This window comes from Panthera tigris, chromosome A1 (assembly GCF_018350195.1).
Source record: "Panthera tigris isolate Pti1 chromosome A1, P.tigris_Pti1_mat1.1, whole genome shotgun sequence".
In the NCBI taxonomy this organism is placed as follows: Eukaryota; Metazoa; Chordata; class Mammalia; order Carnivora; family Felidae; genus Panthera; species Panthera tigris.
This window is the reverse complement of record NC_056660.1, coordinates 162,950,202-162,967,707: the sequence shown is the minus strand read 5'-3', so window position 1 is coordinate 162,967,707 and position 17,506 is coordinate 162,950,202. Positions and strand designations below refer to the sequence as shown.

The following is a 17,506-nucleotide window of genomic DNA, read 5'->3' as shown; positions in this document are numbered from 1 at the left end:
TGCTCTCATATATAAGACTTCTGTTGTTTTAGAAAATGATTCAAAGATTCTTTCAAATCAGTTTATCTAATCAGTCTACACAAAAATATTACAGAGTTTAGTGACTACGGTGAAATCATAGTTCATGTATAACAATGGTAAAAATGAGCTATGCTGAATTTCTGTAACTAATTTCTAGGAAATAGATATGGCCAACAGTAAGTTTTCATATCTGAGATTAGCATCGTTTAATACTCAAATAGTTTTCTTATTTCTACTTTGAAAGCTAAAAGTAAAGAGATAAAGACTAGAAATCAAAAATAAGTTGCCACTTCATTGACTCTCTGATTCTGGAAATAAAATATTTTAATTAAGTTCCACTTAAAAAATAAAAGTAGCTTCTTACTCCCACACTGAGCACATTAACATTTTCACATACAGAAAGTTTAGGTACATTCAACTGTTTACAAGACATGTCTCCATATAATACAAGTACATTCACGTGAAGTATATGAACTTATATAATTATATATTTGTGACTTTTGCATCTGGTACCTTTTAAAACTAACACTTAATATGTTTATTTTCTAAATGTCAATTCATAGGTGATGATTTAAAGTTAGGAGAGCCTCCTGAAGAGTTTTAATAGTTGTGTTCGTATGAGAATTCAATAATATCCTAAATATAAGCTTCAAAGTAAAGCTTTAGCAACTTAAGTTACCTGACTGGCAATGCATGGAATTCTTACCAGGTTGTATTGTTTGGTTTACAGTTTAAGTCATTCAAGTGGCTTATAATTATTTGTGCACTAGGGGATAAAAAAGCACCAATACAGTAAATATTTTTTCACATCACATATGAAATCACAAAACAATGATCTCAATTTCCTTTCAAAATCTAATAGTTTGAAAAGAGCATTTATATCCAATGTTCAATCTTTAAGCTTTCTTAGTGAGATCAACTGATACACTAGAGATAAGAATGGAAATGCTAAAAAGAGGTGTTATGCATAATATCTCCTAACTACAGAATTGAGACATTCTCCTCACACTGCTGATATCCATTTTTGAACTGGTTTCCTTAGATCTAAAAAGAACTCTGAAAATAAGTGTAACATTTATAAACTTATCAACTATGTCTCTTAAAAAGAAATTCTAAAGATGTCTTTCTTCCCGATACATAAAGCAGTATTTTCCTGATGAGCAAAAGCACCTTATGATAAGGAAATATATAAAGCAAGTATTTTCTACAAACTAATATAGAAATTTATGCACATAAAGGTGTAGTCACCCCAGCTGTATATGTAATATTTTAAATAATACACAATAAAAAAAAAAAAAACCTCAAAGCACATATTGGAAAAATAACCCATATGCTAGTACTCCAGTTATTAAATATTGCAGCATATATGTAATTCTAACAATTGGAGGAAAAAAGTTTCTAATCCAAATGGTCAGTGAAATCTCTTTGGAAATACACTTTAAAAATCTGTAATATGTAATCCTGGCTGTCAAATTCCAACTCAAGCTATAGGTTTTTATAGCTGACATACAATCCCATGAAAATGAAAGTATGTACAGAGGTCACCTCACAGATTCTTGAGTAAACAGCATTACTGGTGAGACACTGGGACAGGCAGGCTGAGGTCTCCTGTCGTTTTCTTTACAGAGGGAACATAGCAAACATAATATTAAGAATGACAGACCTTCATCACCATAAGTTTTGCTAAAATGTTAATAAACATTGTTTTAAACATTTCAAGATCATGAGAAAAGGTCCTTACCTGAATATATACAAAGAATTCTCTAGATTTAACATATTTTAAAATGAATACAGAGGTGTATAAGGAGAAACATCAATTACTTGCTTTGACAGTTTTCAGTCAAGGTTTATTACGTGTCTTTTTCTATCGAACAACGTGATTTTTATAAATATATGGAGCTCCAGCTTCCGCTAAGATTTCATTTCTTTTTCCCAGTGGTTTTTTTGTGTTCGTGCATTTCTGTTTTGCTAGCTATAGTCTTTTTTCGAGATGAGGTATTAGGAACAACGGCATTAGAAGGTCCGCTGGTAGCTATACAAAAAAAGAAAAATTGTTTAGATTTTCACAAGCAATTCACGTTCAAATACTACTGCTAAGTGACAAATAATTAACTTTATAACTGTGATGTAAATGAAACATTGTAAACATCCAATAGAGCATTTTTAACCTTTTAACTTTTTAGAATTCAACATCAATACAGGAAAGTAAGGTCAATGGGGTGTGTTCCAAATTTGTCTTTTCACTCTACATTCTTCCTTAAAAACTAATTTATTCCATCATTTTTAACTACCATCTATCTATTGTGCTAACAATATTCAAATGTATACTTTTGGTTCAGGTCTTTTCCCTTACTTCAAGATCTGTTTATTCTGTTCATCCTATCAGAAATCTCTCTATATATAAAACTGACAGTAAACATAAACTTAATATGCTTAATAATGAACTTGTCATTTCCCCTTAAATCTATTTTCTCCTCTTTTATATTACCACTACTTAAAAAGTTCAAATATTAGAAAACTATACACAGTCTTGACTTAGAACTCATCCTTCTACATCCAAACCAACATCAAGCCCTTATGAGTTATTAAAAAGTTATTCTAAGACAGATGACACTTCTGGTATGGATGGGCAAGCTCCTATCAGACTAATTCTCCTGCAGGTTAACAAGTATAAACTCTGGATAAAATATGAAAAACAACTACTTGAAGACACTGAAGAGTAAACAAAAGCAGGTGTATACTGGAAAAAAAAAAATCAACACTTGGAGGAAGGAAACTCATGTTGAGTCCCCCCCACCCCCATTTTTTTGAAAGCTGTAGGCCTAAGGAGAGTATCTGGTCTGAACCATGTGCAATGACTACAACTAAACATGAAACTCATTCTTACTAGCAGGAAGAACCAGAAGACAAGTACTGGAGCAACTATAGCTGCTGGAAAATCAGGTGGGAGATCCCAGAAAGGGAGAGTCTCCAGTTCTTTGTATAAAGCATGATCACATTTATGGCATGGGGAGGGTAGGCTCCAAGAGTGTAGCTAAGGCCAAAAGAAAAGATGTGAAAGATGAGCTGCTGACTACTTCAAGGAACACAGTTTTGCAACATGAGTTCGCCCAAGGTTAACTCTTTGCTTGAAAAAAACCCAAACAACTCAATACTCTTGGGAAAAGCGTAACAAAAATAACAGTCTGGAGTTTATACAACATCTCATTCATAATGTCTAGGATGCAATCCAAAAGTACTCAATGTATGAAAAAAAACAGGAAAACATCTTTCTTCTTGGGAATGGATAAATTGGTAGAGACTATTTCTGAGGTCAGCTAGATTAGTACACAAGAATGTTAAAGCAAGTACTTTAACTTACTCAAGAACAAAGGAAAATATGCTTATGATAAATAAAATTTTGGAGATCTCTGAAGAATCAAAAAAGAGTATCTAAAACTAAGGAATAAATATCTGAAAAAAAACCCACTAGATAGCTTAACAGCAGAATGGAGATGATAGGTAAAAGTGAACATCAACCCAGATTATAAAAAAAAAAAAAAAAAAAAAAAAAAAAAAAAAAAAAAAAATTCTAAGCATGCTTGCCATAGTCAAATTGCTGAGAATCAAAGATAAAGAAAAAATATTGAAAGCAGGCAGAAAAAAATAATTCAACCCACTGCACACATTGGGACAATTCAAATTACCAAAGACTTCTCATCAGAAACAATGGGAACCCTAAATAGGACACAACACCTTTAAAACACTGAAAGAAAAAACTTTCTTCCTCAAATTGTCAATCAAGACTTTTTCAAATACAGTAAGAGATCTGCAGTATAAAAATGCTAAAGAGATTCAGGTAGAAGGCAAATAAAACCAGATGGAAACAAAGATTTAGAAAAAGGAATGAAGACTGATGGCTAATGTGTGGATAAATAAAATACTTTTTTCTCTTCCAAGTGTCATTAAAATACATGACTGTGTAAAGCAAATATTCTAACATTGTATTGTAGCCTTTATAATATATGTGGAAGTAACATACATGGATAACTATGTGTCAAGGATGGGTGGAGAGGAAGGTAAATGAATCTACAGAGTTGCAAGGTTCCCACATTTTACTCTGAGTAGTATAAAATTACCTCTAAGTAAATCATGAAAAGTTAGGTATATTTATAGCCACTAATTAAAGAATGATGCAAAAAGGTAAAGCTACAAAGTCAATAGATAAGTTAAAATAAAACTCTAAAAAATATTGAATACAAAACAAGGCAGAAAAGAATAAAAGAATAACAATCAGAATGTATAAACCAAAAATATAATAACATAGTAGATCTAACCCAACCATATCAATAATTACAATGTTAATGAACCAGAAACATTGCAACTATAAGGCAGATATTGTTAGAATGGGTTTTTAAATTTTTAAAAAATATTTATATTCTTTGAGAGAGAGAGAGAGAGAGAGAGAGAGAGAGAGAGAGAGAGAGACAGAATCTGAAGCAGGCTCCAGGCTCTGAGCTGTCAGCACAGAGCCTGATGTGGGACTCAAACCCACAAACTGAGAGATCATGACCTAAGCCAAAGTTGGATGCTTAACTGAATGAGCGACCCAGGTGTCCCTAGAATGGGTTTTTAAAGAAGCCAAATATATATTGCTTACAAAAAAAAAAAAAAAAAAAAAAAAAAAAAAATCCCTTACATATGAAGACCACAGGTTGTTTGGAAAAATAATCCATGCATACAGTAAGCATTAGAAATGTGAGGTAGCAAAATTCACATCAGATAAACTTTAGGACAAAGCATTACTAGGAATCAAAGGGAAATTTCATGATGATAAGTGAGTCAATACATTAGGAAGGCATACCAAATATGTATGTATGTAATCACAAAGCTTCAAAGCACAGAATAAAAACTGATTGAATTAAAGGAAGAAAAAGACAATCGTACAGCTGTGAGTGGAAATTGCTCTCTAAGCAATTGATAGCACATTCAGAACCTCTCCTCCCATCCACATGTCCCCACCCCTCAAAATAGGAAAAACACAGAAGATATGAAAAAGATTATCAGCAATTCTGACCTAATGGATACTGATAGAACATTACATCAATGAACTATGGAATAAAAATTCTTTTTTAGTGCTCTTGCTGCATTTAAGATGTACCAAGTCCAAATGTTAAGCCATAAAATAGCTCACATTTAAAATACTAAGACAGTACAGTATATGTTTTGTAATTGCAACGGTATGAAGGAATTGGTAACAAGACATCCAAACCCCAACCCCCAAATATTTGGAAAGTAACCAATATGTGTCTAAATACTCCATGACTCAAGGAATAAATCACAAATTATAAAGTATTTTTAACTGAATGAGAATGAGAATTAAATGTAACTTTTGTGAGATGTAGCTAAAGAAGTACTCAGAGGGAAACTTAAAGCCTTCAATGTTTCTGTAACAGGAGAAGAAATGTCTAATAAAAAGTGATTTAAGAAACTAGAAAGAGAATAAAGGTCAACCCAAAGTAAGTAGGAGGATGGAAATATTAAAAGAGAGAAATCAGTGAACTATAAAACAAACAGCTAAAATCTGTTTCTTTGAAAACACCAACAGAAGGGATAAATCCCTAGTGGGAATAATGAAAAAAAAAATCATAACACAAATTATCAGTATCATGAATAACAGAAATTATTACTAAATTCATTAAAAGGATAGTGCAGTGTGGCGCCTAGGTGGCTCAGTCAGTGAAGTGCCTGACTTCGGCTCAGGTCATGATCTCATGGTTCGTAAGTTCGAGTCCCACCTTGGGCTCTGTGTTCCAGAGCCTGAAGCCTGGAACCTGATTCAGATTTTGTGTCTCCCTCTCTCTCTGCCCCTCCCCTGCTCGCTCTCTCTCTCTCTCTCTCTCTCTCAAAAATAAAAATAAACATTAAAAAATATTTAAAATAAATTAAAAAAGGATAATGAAGTAACAAGAAGATTGACAACTTAGATAAAATGAACAAATTCCTTGAAAAACCAAGTTACCAAAGCCATCACTAAAATGTAACAGAAAATTAATTCTATCAAAATTTAAGTAAGAAATACCTCTCTTATAAAAAACTTCATTCAGAAAATAGAAGTGGAAGAAATACTTCCAAATCATTTTGAGGCCAGCATCATCAGCCTGATACCAACATTTAAAAGACATCACAAAAACAAAAACCAACATGAAAACAAAAACAACAACAAAAACAAAAAATAACTACAGACGAATCATTATCTTTTAAAAATGCAGGTGTCAAAATCCTCAAGGTCAAACTGAATCCAGCAACATTTATATAAATTATTCATCATGACCAAGTGGGGTCCATTCCAGGAATGCAAGATTGGCTTTTATTGGCTTATGTTATATTGAAAAAGTCAAAATAACACCACTTCATCTTTATTATTTAAAAAAGCATATGAAATAATACATTTATTATGTGTCTAATATATAGAGAAAAACAATGGACCATGATTCAAAGAGCATTCAAATCTTAGGCCTACGACTGTTATGTGAACAGGGATTAGTCACAACCTCTGCAATTTTTTCATCCGTAATGGCATAAGAATGGTATTGATCTCTGAAGGCCATGTTTAGAAATGTATGAACAAAAAAAGTGTTTTGTAGCATAAAAAACTATACAAATGTTAGCTTTGAGTTGTATATGGAATACACTGTAATTTATATTTAAGATACTTTTTCAGTTGTCTGTACCTGCATATATTGATTATTTAGACGGTGCAAACTTTAACTATATTTAAGATATTGCCTTTAATTTATAAGGCCGGATAACCTGACAGAACTATTATCAGGAATAAATGATCAAGTCAGTGGTACAGAGTGCTGTAAGAGTTCTTGTTTTGGTAATCATATAAATACATCACCAGTGGAGGGGGCTGGGTTGGGAGTGGGAAGTAAAGGGAGAACATTTTAGAAGAAAAATGAGCTGAGTATCACAAGGATTTATTTGGGAGGCAGTGAACAGTTTGGCAACAGTGTAACAACAGCAACTAACATTTAGTGAGTGTTTACTATGTATGTCAAGTACTTTACATAGGTTATTGCATTCATTTCTGACAACCTTTAAAGGAGTACTATTACCCCGATTTTAGGACTATGAAACTGAGGATCGGAGAGGTTAGTAACTTACCCAAAGTCATAAAGCTAATAAGTAGTAGTGTTGAGATTTTAATCTAGGTCCCTCTGACTCCCAAGCCTAAACTGTTAACCAAAAGAATTTGTGAGAGCACTAAAATGCTGAAAAGAATGAAGAAATTTCCAGTGAGGATACAGTCAAACCTTGGAGCTATATAGAATTCTCTCAAGAAAAAAAAAGGTATAGGGTAAGAAAAAGTGAACAGTTGGATGACCCTGTCTGGCATATCAAAGTAGGAAGAAGAACAACTGTCAGATAAGACTGTAAGAATCGGGTAAAGGGAAATAACAGCAAGGCAGAGTACACCGTGGAAGTCAGAGTAAGAGAGGATTTCAGCAAGGATCAACCACACAGTCAAATATGCCAAAAAATAAGAACAAAAAAACAGTTGGGGTGTCTGGCTGGCTGAGTCAGTAGAGCATGAAACTCTTGATGTTGGGGTTGTGAGCTCAAGTCCCACGTTGGGTGCAGGGATTAGTTAAAAAATAAAAGCTTTAAAAAAAATAGAAAAAAAGCTGATAAAAGATAGTTGAATTTGGTACTCATGTCATTAGACTGCGCATGGAGAATTAAAACACTGTAAAGAAAGAGACAAAAATAGGGGGCGTGTGGGTGGCTCAGTTGGTTAAGCGTCCAACTTCAGCCCAGGTCATGATCTCATGGTTCATGAGTTTGAGCCCTGTGTCAGGCTCTATGCTGACAGCTTGGAGCCTGGAGCCTGCTTTGGATTCTGTGTCTCCCCCTCTCTCTGTCCCTCCCATGTTCATGCTCTGTCTCTGTCTCTCAATACTAATAAATAAATGTTTTAAAAAATTAAAAAAAAAATCTTTCATATAAAATGACTAAAATAAAGCCTAGACTCAAAAGAAAAGCAATAGGAGACAGTTCATAAGTTAGTTTTGAGAACAGTATGAGTATGAAATATATTTTATTAACAGATACAGTGGCGGGGGAGACAACAGAGGAAAAAATACAAATACATCAACAGACTACAATAACGGTTTTTAACTCTAGGAAGTATAATGATCCTTTTTAAAAACAGATTTTAAACTCAAAAGGCAAGCTATTACTACTCCTCTAATTGCACTACAGAATCCACAAATTCACACACTGCTAACCTGGCTTGCTGCTTGCTTTCGTATTCTTTAAGGTAGCTGGTGGTGTTGGGAGGATTTTTGCAGGTGTATACGTATTTAAAGATATTTTTCTTCTCATTACTGGACTGGAACGTGAAGCTGAAGAGGCTGAAAAGAAAAAAAAAAAACAAAACAGATATGGCAGTTCAGTAATTTCCTACCAAGTCCTTACATTTAGAAATTTCTAATGACATATTTAGTGGACTTAGGACTATACGTTACAGGAGAAAATAGACAATGCAAGGTTTACAAAGTAAATTCGGATACATCATCTTTCCTATAAAAAGTTCTCTCATGCTCTTAGCCCAATAGATGTTCTGTTTATACTGCAAATAATAAGCATTTAACAGTATTTACTAATGGCATGCCAAGAATAGAGCAATGGACTTAATTTTATTGTCCTGATAGAAACTCAGATTCTTAAGGGATGGCAGAGAGCTAATGGCATAATTTTACTGCCTAGTTAAAAAAAAAAAAAAAAAAGTCCCAAATTGTTTTTCTCTTAAAAATATGAAGTAGAGATTCAGGGACAGTTACTTTGTAAACACTATGGTCTATTAATCTATTGTATTTATAAGTAATAAATCAGACTGTCTCCCTATATTACCTAGTGAGATTTATCTTAATGCAAGGACTTTTAAAGATTTTTTTTCTCTTTCTAATCAAGGTGGAGTGGTTGAGAGGCATGAAAAGGAAAAGTACGGTAATTCTGAAGTATGAAGTCCTCTGGGGAAGGAGAGCTTCTGGCATGAGCTTCCAGGTTCTTAACTGAAGGGAGGTGAGGAGTTAACAAAACACCAACTCGCCTGCTTTTGCAATTTTTGGAGGACCTGATAGCAATAAACAGCATGTCTCTGAAAAACAAATACGTGAGCCAGTCACAGCAAATGTGTTTCATGTGGCTGACCCGTATCTACACTGAATGAATACAAATCCCATTGGCAGAAGCTCCAAGTAGTCACTAACGATATAACATACAAGTGATGACAAAAATCCCGAAAGCATCATGTAAAGCACTACACCACTACTAAGCTCTTTCCTGCTTACATGTTTGATCCTGTCTCGTTAACTTCCATCTCTAACTTATCCAGTTAGTATTTCCACACCTTTCCCCCCATCTGATACTGTTAGTGTTCCATTGTAAGCTACCTTCTAGTTGCCACAAAATTGATTTAATTTTGTTTGAAGTGAGGAAAAAGCCTTTCTGAACGACAGAGGATTAACAATATCGGCTTCATTATAAATAGCACAAAATCAATATAGTCTACATTAAAATGCTAATTCCTTGACAATTCAGGGAATTAAGTATAAAATAATATAAATATACTGTGATTACTAAATATTAATTCTGCAGTTACAGTATAAAATAGAGGATTCAGAGGCTTCTATTACAGCTGGCACCTATTTTCTTTTCTTTTTTTAATATGAAATTTATTGTTAAATTGGTTTCCACACCACACCCAGTGCTCATCCCAACAGGTGCCCTCCTCAATGCCCATCACCCACTTTCCCCTCCCTCCCACCCCCCATCAAACCTCACTTAATTCTGCAGTTACAGTATAAAACAGAGGATTCAGAGGCTTCTATTATAGCTGGCACCTATTTACTACTCAAGAAGAACTAGAAAACCATACACTCAGAAGACATGGGTTTTTTAGTATTGCTTGACCACTAACCACTTGATTTCCTCAATGGTGTCTAAGTTTTTTTTCTTTAAAGAATAATTTTTTCTCAAATGAAATCTTAAATCAAATAGATGAAAACATATACTCTAGTTGAAGCAGCCATGCATAAGGCCTAACCATTCAGCATCATCTTCCTAATGGAATTTCCAAAAGCTCTTGGGAATACAGTCTGAAGATCAATGAACTAGCTTGATTTTAAGGTTTATTCAACTCAATGAGTTGTATTAACTGTATTTACGTTCTTATCTAGTTTCCTTAGTAAGTAATGGCATGAAATTTTAAGAGAACTAGAGAATATGGGGTACAACTTATATCCATGATATAGAAAAGAGCTAATCTGAACTGGAAAAGGAATTTAATATCCTTCATTAATACACCTCAATAATATACTCTGATTAATTGAATTCACTAACCACAGAAATAAAGCCATCATAATAAAACAGCACCACAGAATATACCTTCAGAGATTTTCTTTCTGTAAATGTTCTACCAATTCTCTTTCCAAAACAGATGTCATTACTGCTGTTACCTGTAAGTCACTCACTGAAAATCTTCTAAATTCAAAATAACATTGATTATCTATCCTAAGTTCTTTTTTACTAATTAGAACTTTTCTTTCATCTTTATTTTAAGATTATAAATCCTTGCCCCAGTGAAGCTGTGAAACATCAAATATAAAGGGGTAAATGGTAAATGAGAATTAATTCAGGTTCTCCACTGCATTCTGAGGAAAAGCATTTTCCATTCTATCAGCTAAAAGGGAAAAGAAGATAAACATACTTCATTTTCCTAACTTTGACCTCACACAGCTTAAAGAAGTTATTTCATTTGGAGTATTATCAATTCTCAGAGTCAGACACATTCACAGGAAAACTTTGAAATTAAATCCTACTTCCTAAAACCATTCTTAAAGTGAAATATTTTAGAACATAAACCCAAGTATCTCTCCATTGCCATCAATGATTGAAACCTGACCTCTACTACCAGACGTGGAAGAAAAGGGAAGCCCACTATACTGGAGAAATGCAAGGGGTGCCATTTAGACAGAATACAATGTGACGAGAACTCTCTAGAATAATACAATGTGGAAGCCAGAAAAGGGAAGAGAACAGCAATACACGAAAGTGGCTTTCATTCCAAGACCTCTGGTTTCATTCTTCAGAGAAACACATTTATAGTATGCTCCTTACAAAAAGAAGAAAGGTATACACTCAATGTTTGTGACTTTCCAAAAAACAGGACTAGCCCTAGCAAGATTCTTAACTAAGCAGAGCATGCTCTCCCAAACTGGATGCTTCCTAAACTGGAAATTCCCACAGGCTGAAGGATCCTATAGAGCTGAGGATCATAGTAGTCAGCTGACTTTTCATACCCAAAAAAGGTAGCCCTAAAGGTTTCCCAGAATGATGTCCCTCAGAATAGTGCTACATGGTGTCTAAATGTGTCACCAAAAATGTGTCTTCTCAAAAAATAAGTTTTGGAAAATCTAAGTATACAGTTTTCCTACATTAATGTAACTCTGTCTCTCCAAAGGGAGGTGGGATATAATACAGTTTCCAAAATTTACTGAGTCATGAATCCCTTTTCTTCACACACATGCATTAACTTTTGCAGAATATTTTCTGAAGAACATAATTTGAAAACCTGTTGTCCTAATTTGCTCTCTTTAGCCAAGAGCTCCTTCTGAATCATTGTGAATATGTACCAGAGGTGGTGAGGCATGGATGGTTATTTGTGCATGTGTGGGTTAATGACAAATGGTATTTTGTAGTTTTTAAAAAGTTTATTGTAAAATCACACACAATAAGAAAACGAAAAAAAGGCCATCAGTCTATATTGTTGACTTCTATTGCTGGGTGTTAGATTTTTTTTTTTCCTTTTTTGGGAGGAAAGTTTTTTGGGAGTTATAAAGAAAAGTGGTGCATTCCACATCAATAACACCAAAGAATTTCAAATAATGTTCCTTTATACCCCCTTCTCTCCTAAAATTTTATTCACTATCACTACATGAGTTTGTTGTAATAATTCTTCTTATAGTCTGATAATATCACTGCCACAAAATAATGAAACTAATAACAATAACAACAACAACAACAACAATAATAACAATAATAATTATTTTCCTACAAATTTCAGGGGTCTTCCGTGGAACTTCACTTGATGGAGAAGCAATGGAAGCAAGAAATTCATCCACCTGCTTTAAAGACAGGGCATTGTGAAGAGTTTCTAGAGGACAAATAGATGGCACCATGGAATACAATTCAAAGCCTGAAAAAAAGAAATGAAAAAAAATTTGGATATTTAAAAAATAATTAAGAAGGAAGAAGACCATTGCTTAGAATTGTACAGGTTAGGTCTTTCCAATCTATCACATGCAATCACATGAGATCTCTGAAGTCATGACACCAGATGCTATGCAATATGGGACTGGAACAAGCTGTGACAAATATTTCATTTTAAATGTATTCACATAGTACCGCATGCACACAATTTCATTCTACACTTTAGTAAAATCTAAGAATGATACTTAAAGAAAAAAAACCTGGGGGGGGGGGACAGAAAAATTACATTAAGTTTGTACTTTATAAAAATCAGGTCTATTTGACAGGTAAGTTGATGCCATGATGTGTCTCTGATGCTAGGATGTTAAAATTAACTTCTTGTTGAAAAATGATTACATTGTAATTACTTGAGGAGTGATTTTAAGTAACTTTTCTAGTAATACCAAGGCCAACAATACTCTCTAGTGTGACCTGAAAACCACACTCATTCATTTATGCTGAAAATCAAATTCCAAAACACATTTTACCTACCTTTATTGAAATAACTCAAATATTCTATTGTTGGAAATTGCTAGCTGAGTACCGTTAGGCCAAGTAAAAAGCAATACAAAATACAGACATGTTTGCATTCAACAATGGCACAGAAATAGAAAAATTTCATGAAACAAACCATGCACATAAATATTAATACCATCAGTGAAACAAAACTGCTTACAATATACACTTTTTAAAAAAACAAGATATAGATTATTTGCTTTTTATAAAAATTGCCTGTTGATTTAAATTTTATTCAACTGAATGGCTTTTAAAATTGCTCTCATAAACAATTAAAGTAGTAAGTCTTCCTGCACCTCTTCTTTCTAACATTCAAACTAATTTCCCTCCAAAGGAAATACTTTTAATACTTAGATTAAGATTTTATATAAAGGCTAACGTTATTAAATAAAAAGTAAAAATTAATTAAACTCAAACAGACTACAAAATTCTCTGCTTCAATAGGCATGTGCTCATTTTAACACTGACTGATATTTACTTAATTTCAGGAGGAAACAGTGACCCAAGAACTGACTAATTCTTGGCTGGAATAGGGAAACTGGTTAAAAGAGAATCTAATCTTTCTATGAAAATAACCAAAGGATTTATAAAATTGGTATGTTTGATTTTCAGGTGCAAACCAAAGCATGACGGAATGTTACATATGCTTAAAGAACAAAACAAAACAAACTATACCATAAAAGCAGCTAAAGCACCTAAATAAAGCACTAAAAGAATTGGGCTTGCACAAGTAATACATTTTTTTAAAGTATAAGACTCATGCAAATAAGCGCAAACCCTTTCTTTGCATTACACTGAACTTAGCAATGTTATGTTTTTTATCCTTTCATCAGAATGTTGCTAAGTATTCTGTAACAGCTATTTCCTTGCATTTGCCTGTTAGATTTTATAACAGGCAAATAATAATATAATCAGGTTCCTCAGGACTGCATTTTTTCCCCATTTATCTTTAGTAAACTTTGTATTTAATGCACAATGAAAGGGTTAGCGCAGCAATTTAAAAAGCCACCCTGCTGTCATGTTTAGAAGCTATAAAAACATACCACTGGAGCCTAGACATTCCACAGAGGAAACGGACCAGCACCTATAGAGGTGTAGGTGTTCTGCACAGAGGCCCAGAAAATAAGGTAAAGCACTGTCAGAAGATACTTGTTTCACCATGTTCCTTGAACTAAAGATGAAGGGAGGGGGTAAGTCCATGATATGTATTAAGATGGAAATAACATGAAAGTTAGGGGGAAATAAAAAGTGAAAGAGTCAAATGACAATTCATAGGACAGATAAGACAACACAGTATAAAAAAGAAAAAAAATCTTGAAAACCCCAAAGAAACATTTCTAGAATTGAAAGAAATGCATTTTAAACGCATTAAGTCACATGTGTGGAAAATCCACATTTTTAAAAAAGCTTTAGCCAAAGGAATATAAAGTTACTCTATTTTCTGTTAAACTTTTTTTTTTTTTTTTTTTTTAAAGCTTCAGTAAACACAGATTTCTCCTATGTAAAACTTTCCATACTGGCTGTAAATACATAAGCATTCTGCACAAAAACTATAGTCAGTCTTAAACCTGCAATGTCTCTTCTTAGAATTTTGTGACTTGTTTTTCTTGTGACTTTGGTTTTTCTTCTAAGAAGTTCTTTAGAAGCTGCAGCTGTATCAAATAAGGATCTTTTTCTTCAGAAAGTAGCATTTAAAGAGCTACAAAGGAGGAAAAGCACATAAGCTTTAAGGGTAAATTTTCTTGTTGAGGATGAGATCTTCTTACTCCACCTCCAGAAGTATTTAGTGCACTTCTATAGGATCCAGAAGGGGGAGAATGGCTATAAACTTGTGTTTAATCCTTCAGTTTCATCTAAGTTTTTGAAAGACTTGACTTGAATTTTTGAAAGGTGTATTTGCAGTTAAAAGGAAAAAAAAAATTCCAGGGGATAAAAGTACCTTCATTCCGAATAAAAGCAAAAACGGGTATGTTTTCTTTTAAATTCTTCTATCCTCAATTATTTACAAGTGGTCAGTAAATACTCCCTCTTGACCCAGAAGAACAAGCTCTGTGTAAGAAAGCTGTAATAATGCAACAATTCAGTTTATAAACAATGGCCACAAAAACACTTTACTGTACTGTTCAGCCTCAGAAATTGAATTTAACTGAATGAGCTTTCTAGATTTTTAGCTTAGTGTTCTTCCTATCAGAAGTTCTCCAAATTTTAACGAAAAGCAGTGGTACCAAAAAGAATTCGTTGCTTGACAACAGCAAACCATACGGCCACATGAGGATAAAGTAAATACTGGATAAAATTTTCAGAGGTCTCCAGACCAGGTTGAGTTTGCTTTAGACAAAGAGCCACTGATAAATGTTACACAGTGAAATCTGCATCTCCTAGATCCCAAGAACTTTTCAAAGACATCATCTGGCTGTTTGACAAGCGTGGCTCAGTATTTTTTATCAAGTAGCTCAATAAAATAACTATGTGATCAGAAAAGAATTCAGGAAGAAAAAAAAACATTAAAATAATTAAGACTTAAAAAGAAAACAATACTAATTGTTGTATTTTTAAAATTTGTGTAGACTGATCACTTGAGAAATTAGAAGGGATTTTTAGGTGCTAATTTAGTATTAAAACTCATCATCATTGTGGTCATTTAAAAATTTGAGATGAGTGATGTTAAATGATTGTGTAAATTACAGCTGATAAAGGGAGCGAGACAGTATCAATATTTTGGATTAATAGTAAGTTGGAATTACATGCCAACTGAAATTAAGAATGGAGAAATGAATGATACTGTATACCCCACAGTTTGAAATAAAAGAAAAATAAAAAAGGATGAAGCAGGGGAGTATCTTTTAAAATAAAAGCAAAACGTACCATTGGTTGGGTGTCGAGCAAATGAGATAGAAAACCTTTTAACAGCAGAACCGCGTGTGGCGTCTGAGAAAGAGAAAAACAGGTACCTGAAATTCGTAATAGCTACCAAAAGAAGGACACTTAAAAAAAGAGGGAAAAAACAAATATATAAGGAGGTTAGAATTAGGTGACATGCAGAAGGGAATGAGAGAGGGTACTGGTTAAAAGTAAAATGGCTTGAGGATAGAGGCAAAGTGTTTAATGAAATACACAAAAGAAAGAAAAGCAGGATGAGCCAGCAATTCTGTTAAGTCCATGTTTTACTGACTTAAGTAAATTTGTTGATATATGAAAAGAAGTTTTAAATAAATCAAAGGGTAATAAACACTCCTATTAATAGAAGGGACAAGCTTCCAGAAGCCTCCAAGGATAGTCCAAATATTAAAACTTAAGGTACATTAACAACAGTGAGAGGCTATCCAACTAGGGATTCTAAAATATTCTCATCATGTTTGTTTTTATAAAAATATTGCCAAGTATAGAAGTATATTTTCTTCTACTTATCTACATTCCATTCACTTTATTTTATTTTTATCAATATCAGTAAGTAAAATAAGGGATAACGATAAACAAAAGTTTAAAAGATCAAAGAAAGATTTATTCTTTATAATATGGCTTATCAACTATCTAAAAGACCCAATACATGTAACTTCACATTTGAACAAACTATTTATTGAATAAGTACTGTATGTCTAACTACTATTAACTCTTTGATGAAACATGAATCCAAGCTATGGATGAGAGAGCACTGGTTGTCATTTAGGCAAAGGGTGCTAGGATTCCATTTGAGTTAGTCAGTGGGCTTAGGCTTGTCTTTGAGAAGTACTATATGCTCATGGGTGTGTGCATGGGTGTGGATATGAATCTGTGTGTGCATGTGTGCACATACCATCTATGCAGCCAGAAGAAGTCAGCTTTTTACGATGAGTACGAGCATAATCCTGTAGGTTAGGTGCGCTTGAAGAACCCCCGAGCACCGAGGTGCTAAACAGGCCCGCACAGTGAGACCCTGATGGGAGTTAGAGAAAATACATACACAACGGGTGTTCTTCCATTCACATTGGGAATTCATGCAGCATGCAATAACATGGCTCTTACCACACTTATCTGGCAGTGCCTTGAACAGGCTCACAATTCACTTGTAATGTCAAGTTTAATATAATCACCACCACCATTTATCATATGTACAAATAAGGGTACTTAACACTGTATAAAATGTTGTCTTTGAGGAAAATAATATGCCTACACAATTAGACATATACATTTTAAAACTATTAAAAACACTACTATATAAGTTAATTTAGGTTGATAAGGGATTCTGTCAATTTGCATTAACAGGTCATATAAAGAAATCGCTCTTCGCACAGATCTAGTCACAATAGATCAGCATTTTTGAATGTATGTCTGTAAATGAAGAATTTTTTCTGGTACCCTTGAGTTAAGAATCATCAACATATGTTATGAAATAAAACAAAGCTTGCTAATTTGTGAGAAGACCAGGTAAGAACAACTTCTTGTAGGTCATCCAGGCCTAAATCACCTTACACTTCTAATACTTGAATGACTTAAGATCTTAATTAATAAGACCCTATGAAACACATTATTAGCAAATAAAACACAGCCAATCCAACTGATGCTTAGTTTGTAGTCAAAGTCTTCACACCCTAGTAAAACTTTTACCACTAGGTGAAGATTAAATAAGTTTCTATCAAATACATTTTGATACATAAAGGAAGATCATGTGGGAATATTAAGTTACCAACACAAG

General features: G+C 33.5%; 1 protein-coding gene across 15 annotated transcripts in view; it reads right to left on the bottom strand.

The window, feature by feature from the left end:
• Nucleotides 1-327: 327 nt before the first annotated feature.
• PPIP5K2 (diphosphoinositol pentakisphosphate kinase 2) overlaps nt 328-17,506 on the bottom strand; it is a 71,163-nt gene continuing 53,984 nt past the window's right edge. For 7 of the 15 annotated variants that reach the window (XM_042990779.1, XM_042990778.1, XM_015542920.2 and 4 more), the window contains 5 exons: nt 16,628-16,747; nt 15,700-15,762; nt 12,125-12,265; nt 8,295-8,420; nt 328-2,053 (listed from right to left, as the gene is read on the bottom strand). In XM_042990779.1, coding sequence (XP_042846713.1) covers nt 1,941-2,053; nt 8,295-8,420; nt 12,125-12,265; nt 15,700-15,762; nt 16,628-16,747 — 563 coding nt within the window. In that variant the 3' untranslated portion in view covers nt 328-1,940. Of the gene's footprint in view, nt 2,054-8,294; nt 8,421-12,124; nt 12,266-14,318; nt 14,897-15,699; nt 15,763-16,627; nt 16,748-17,506 lie in introns of those variants that run through there. The other 8 variants (XM_007074952.3, XM_042990793.1, XM_042990797.1 and 5 more) reach the window with 4 other exon arrangements.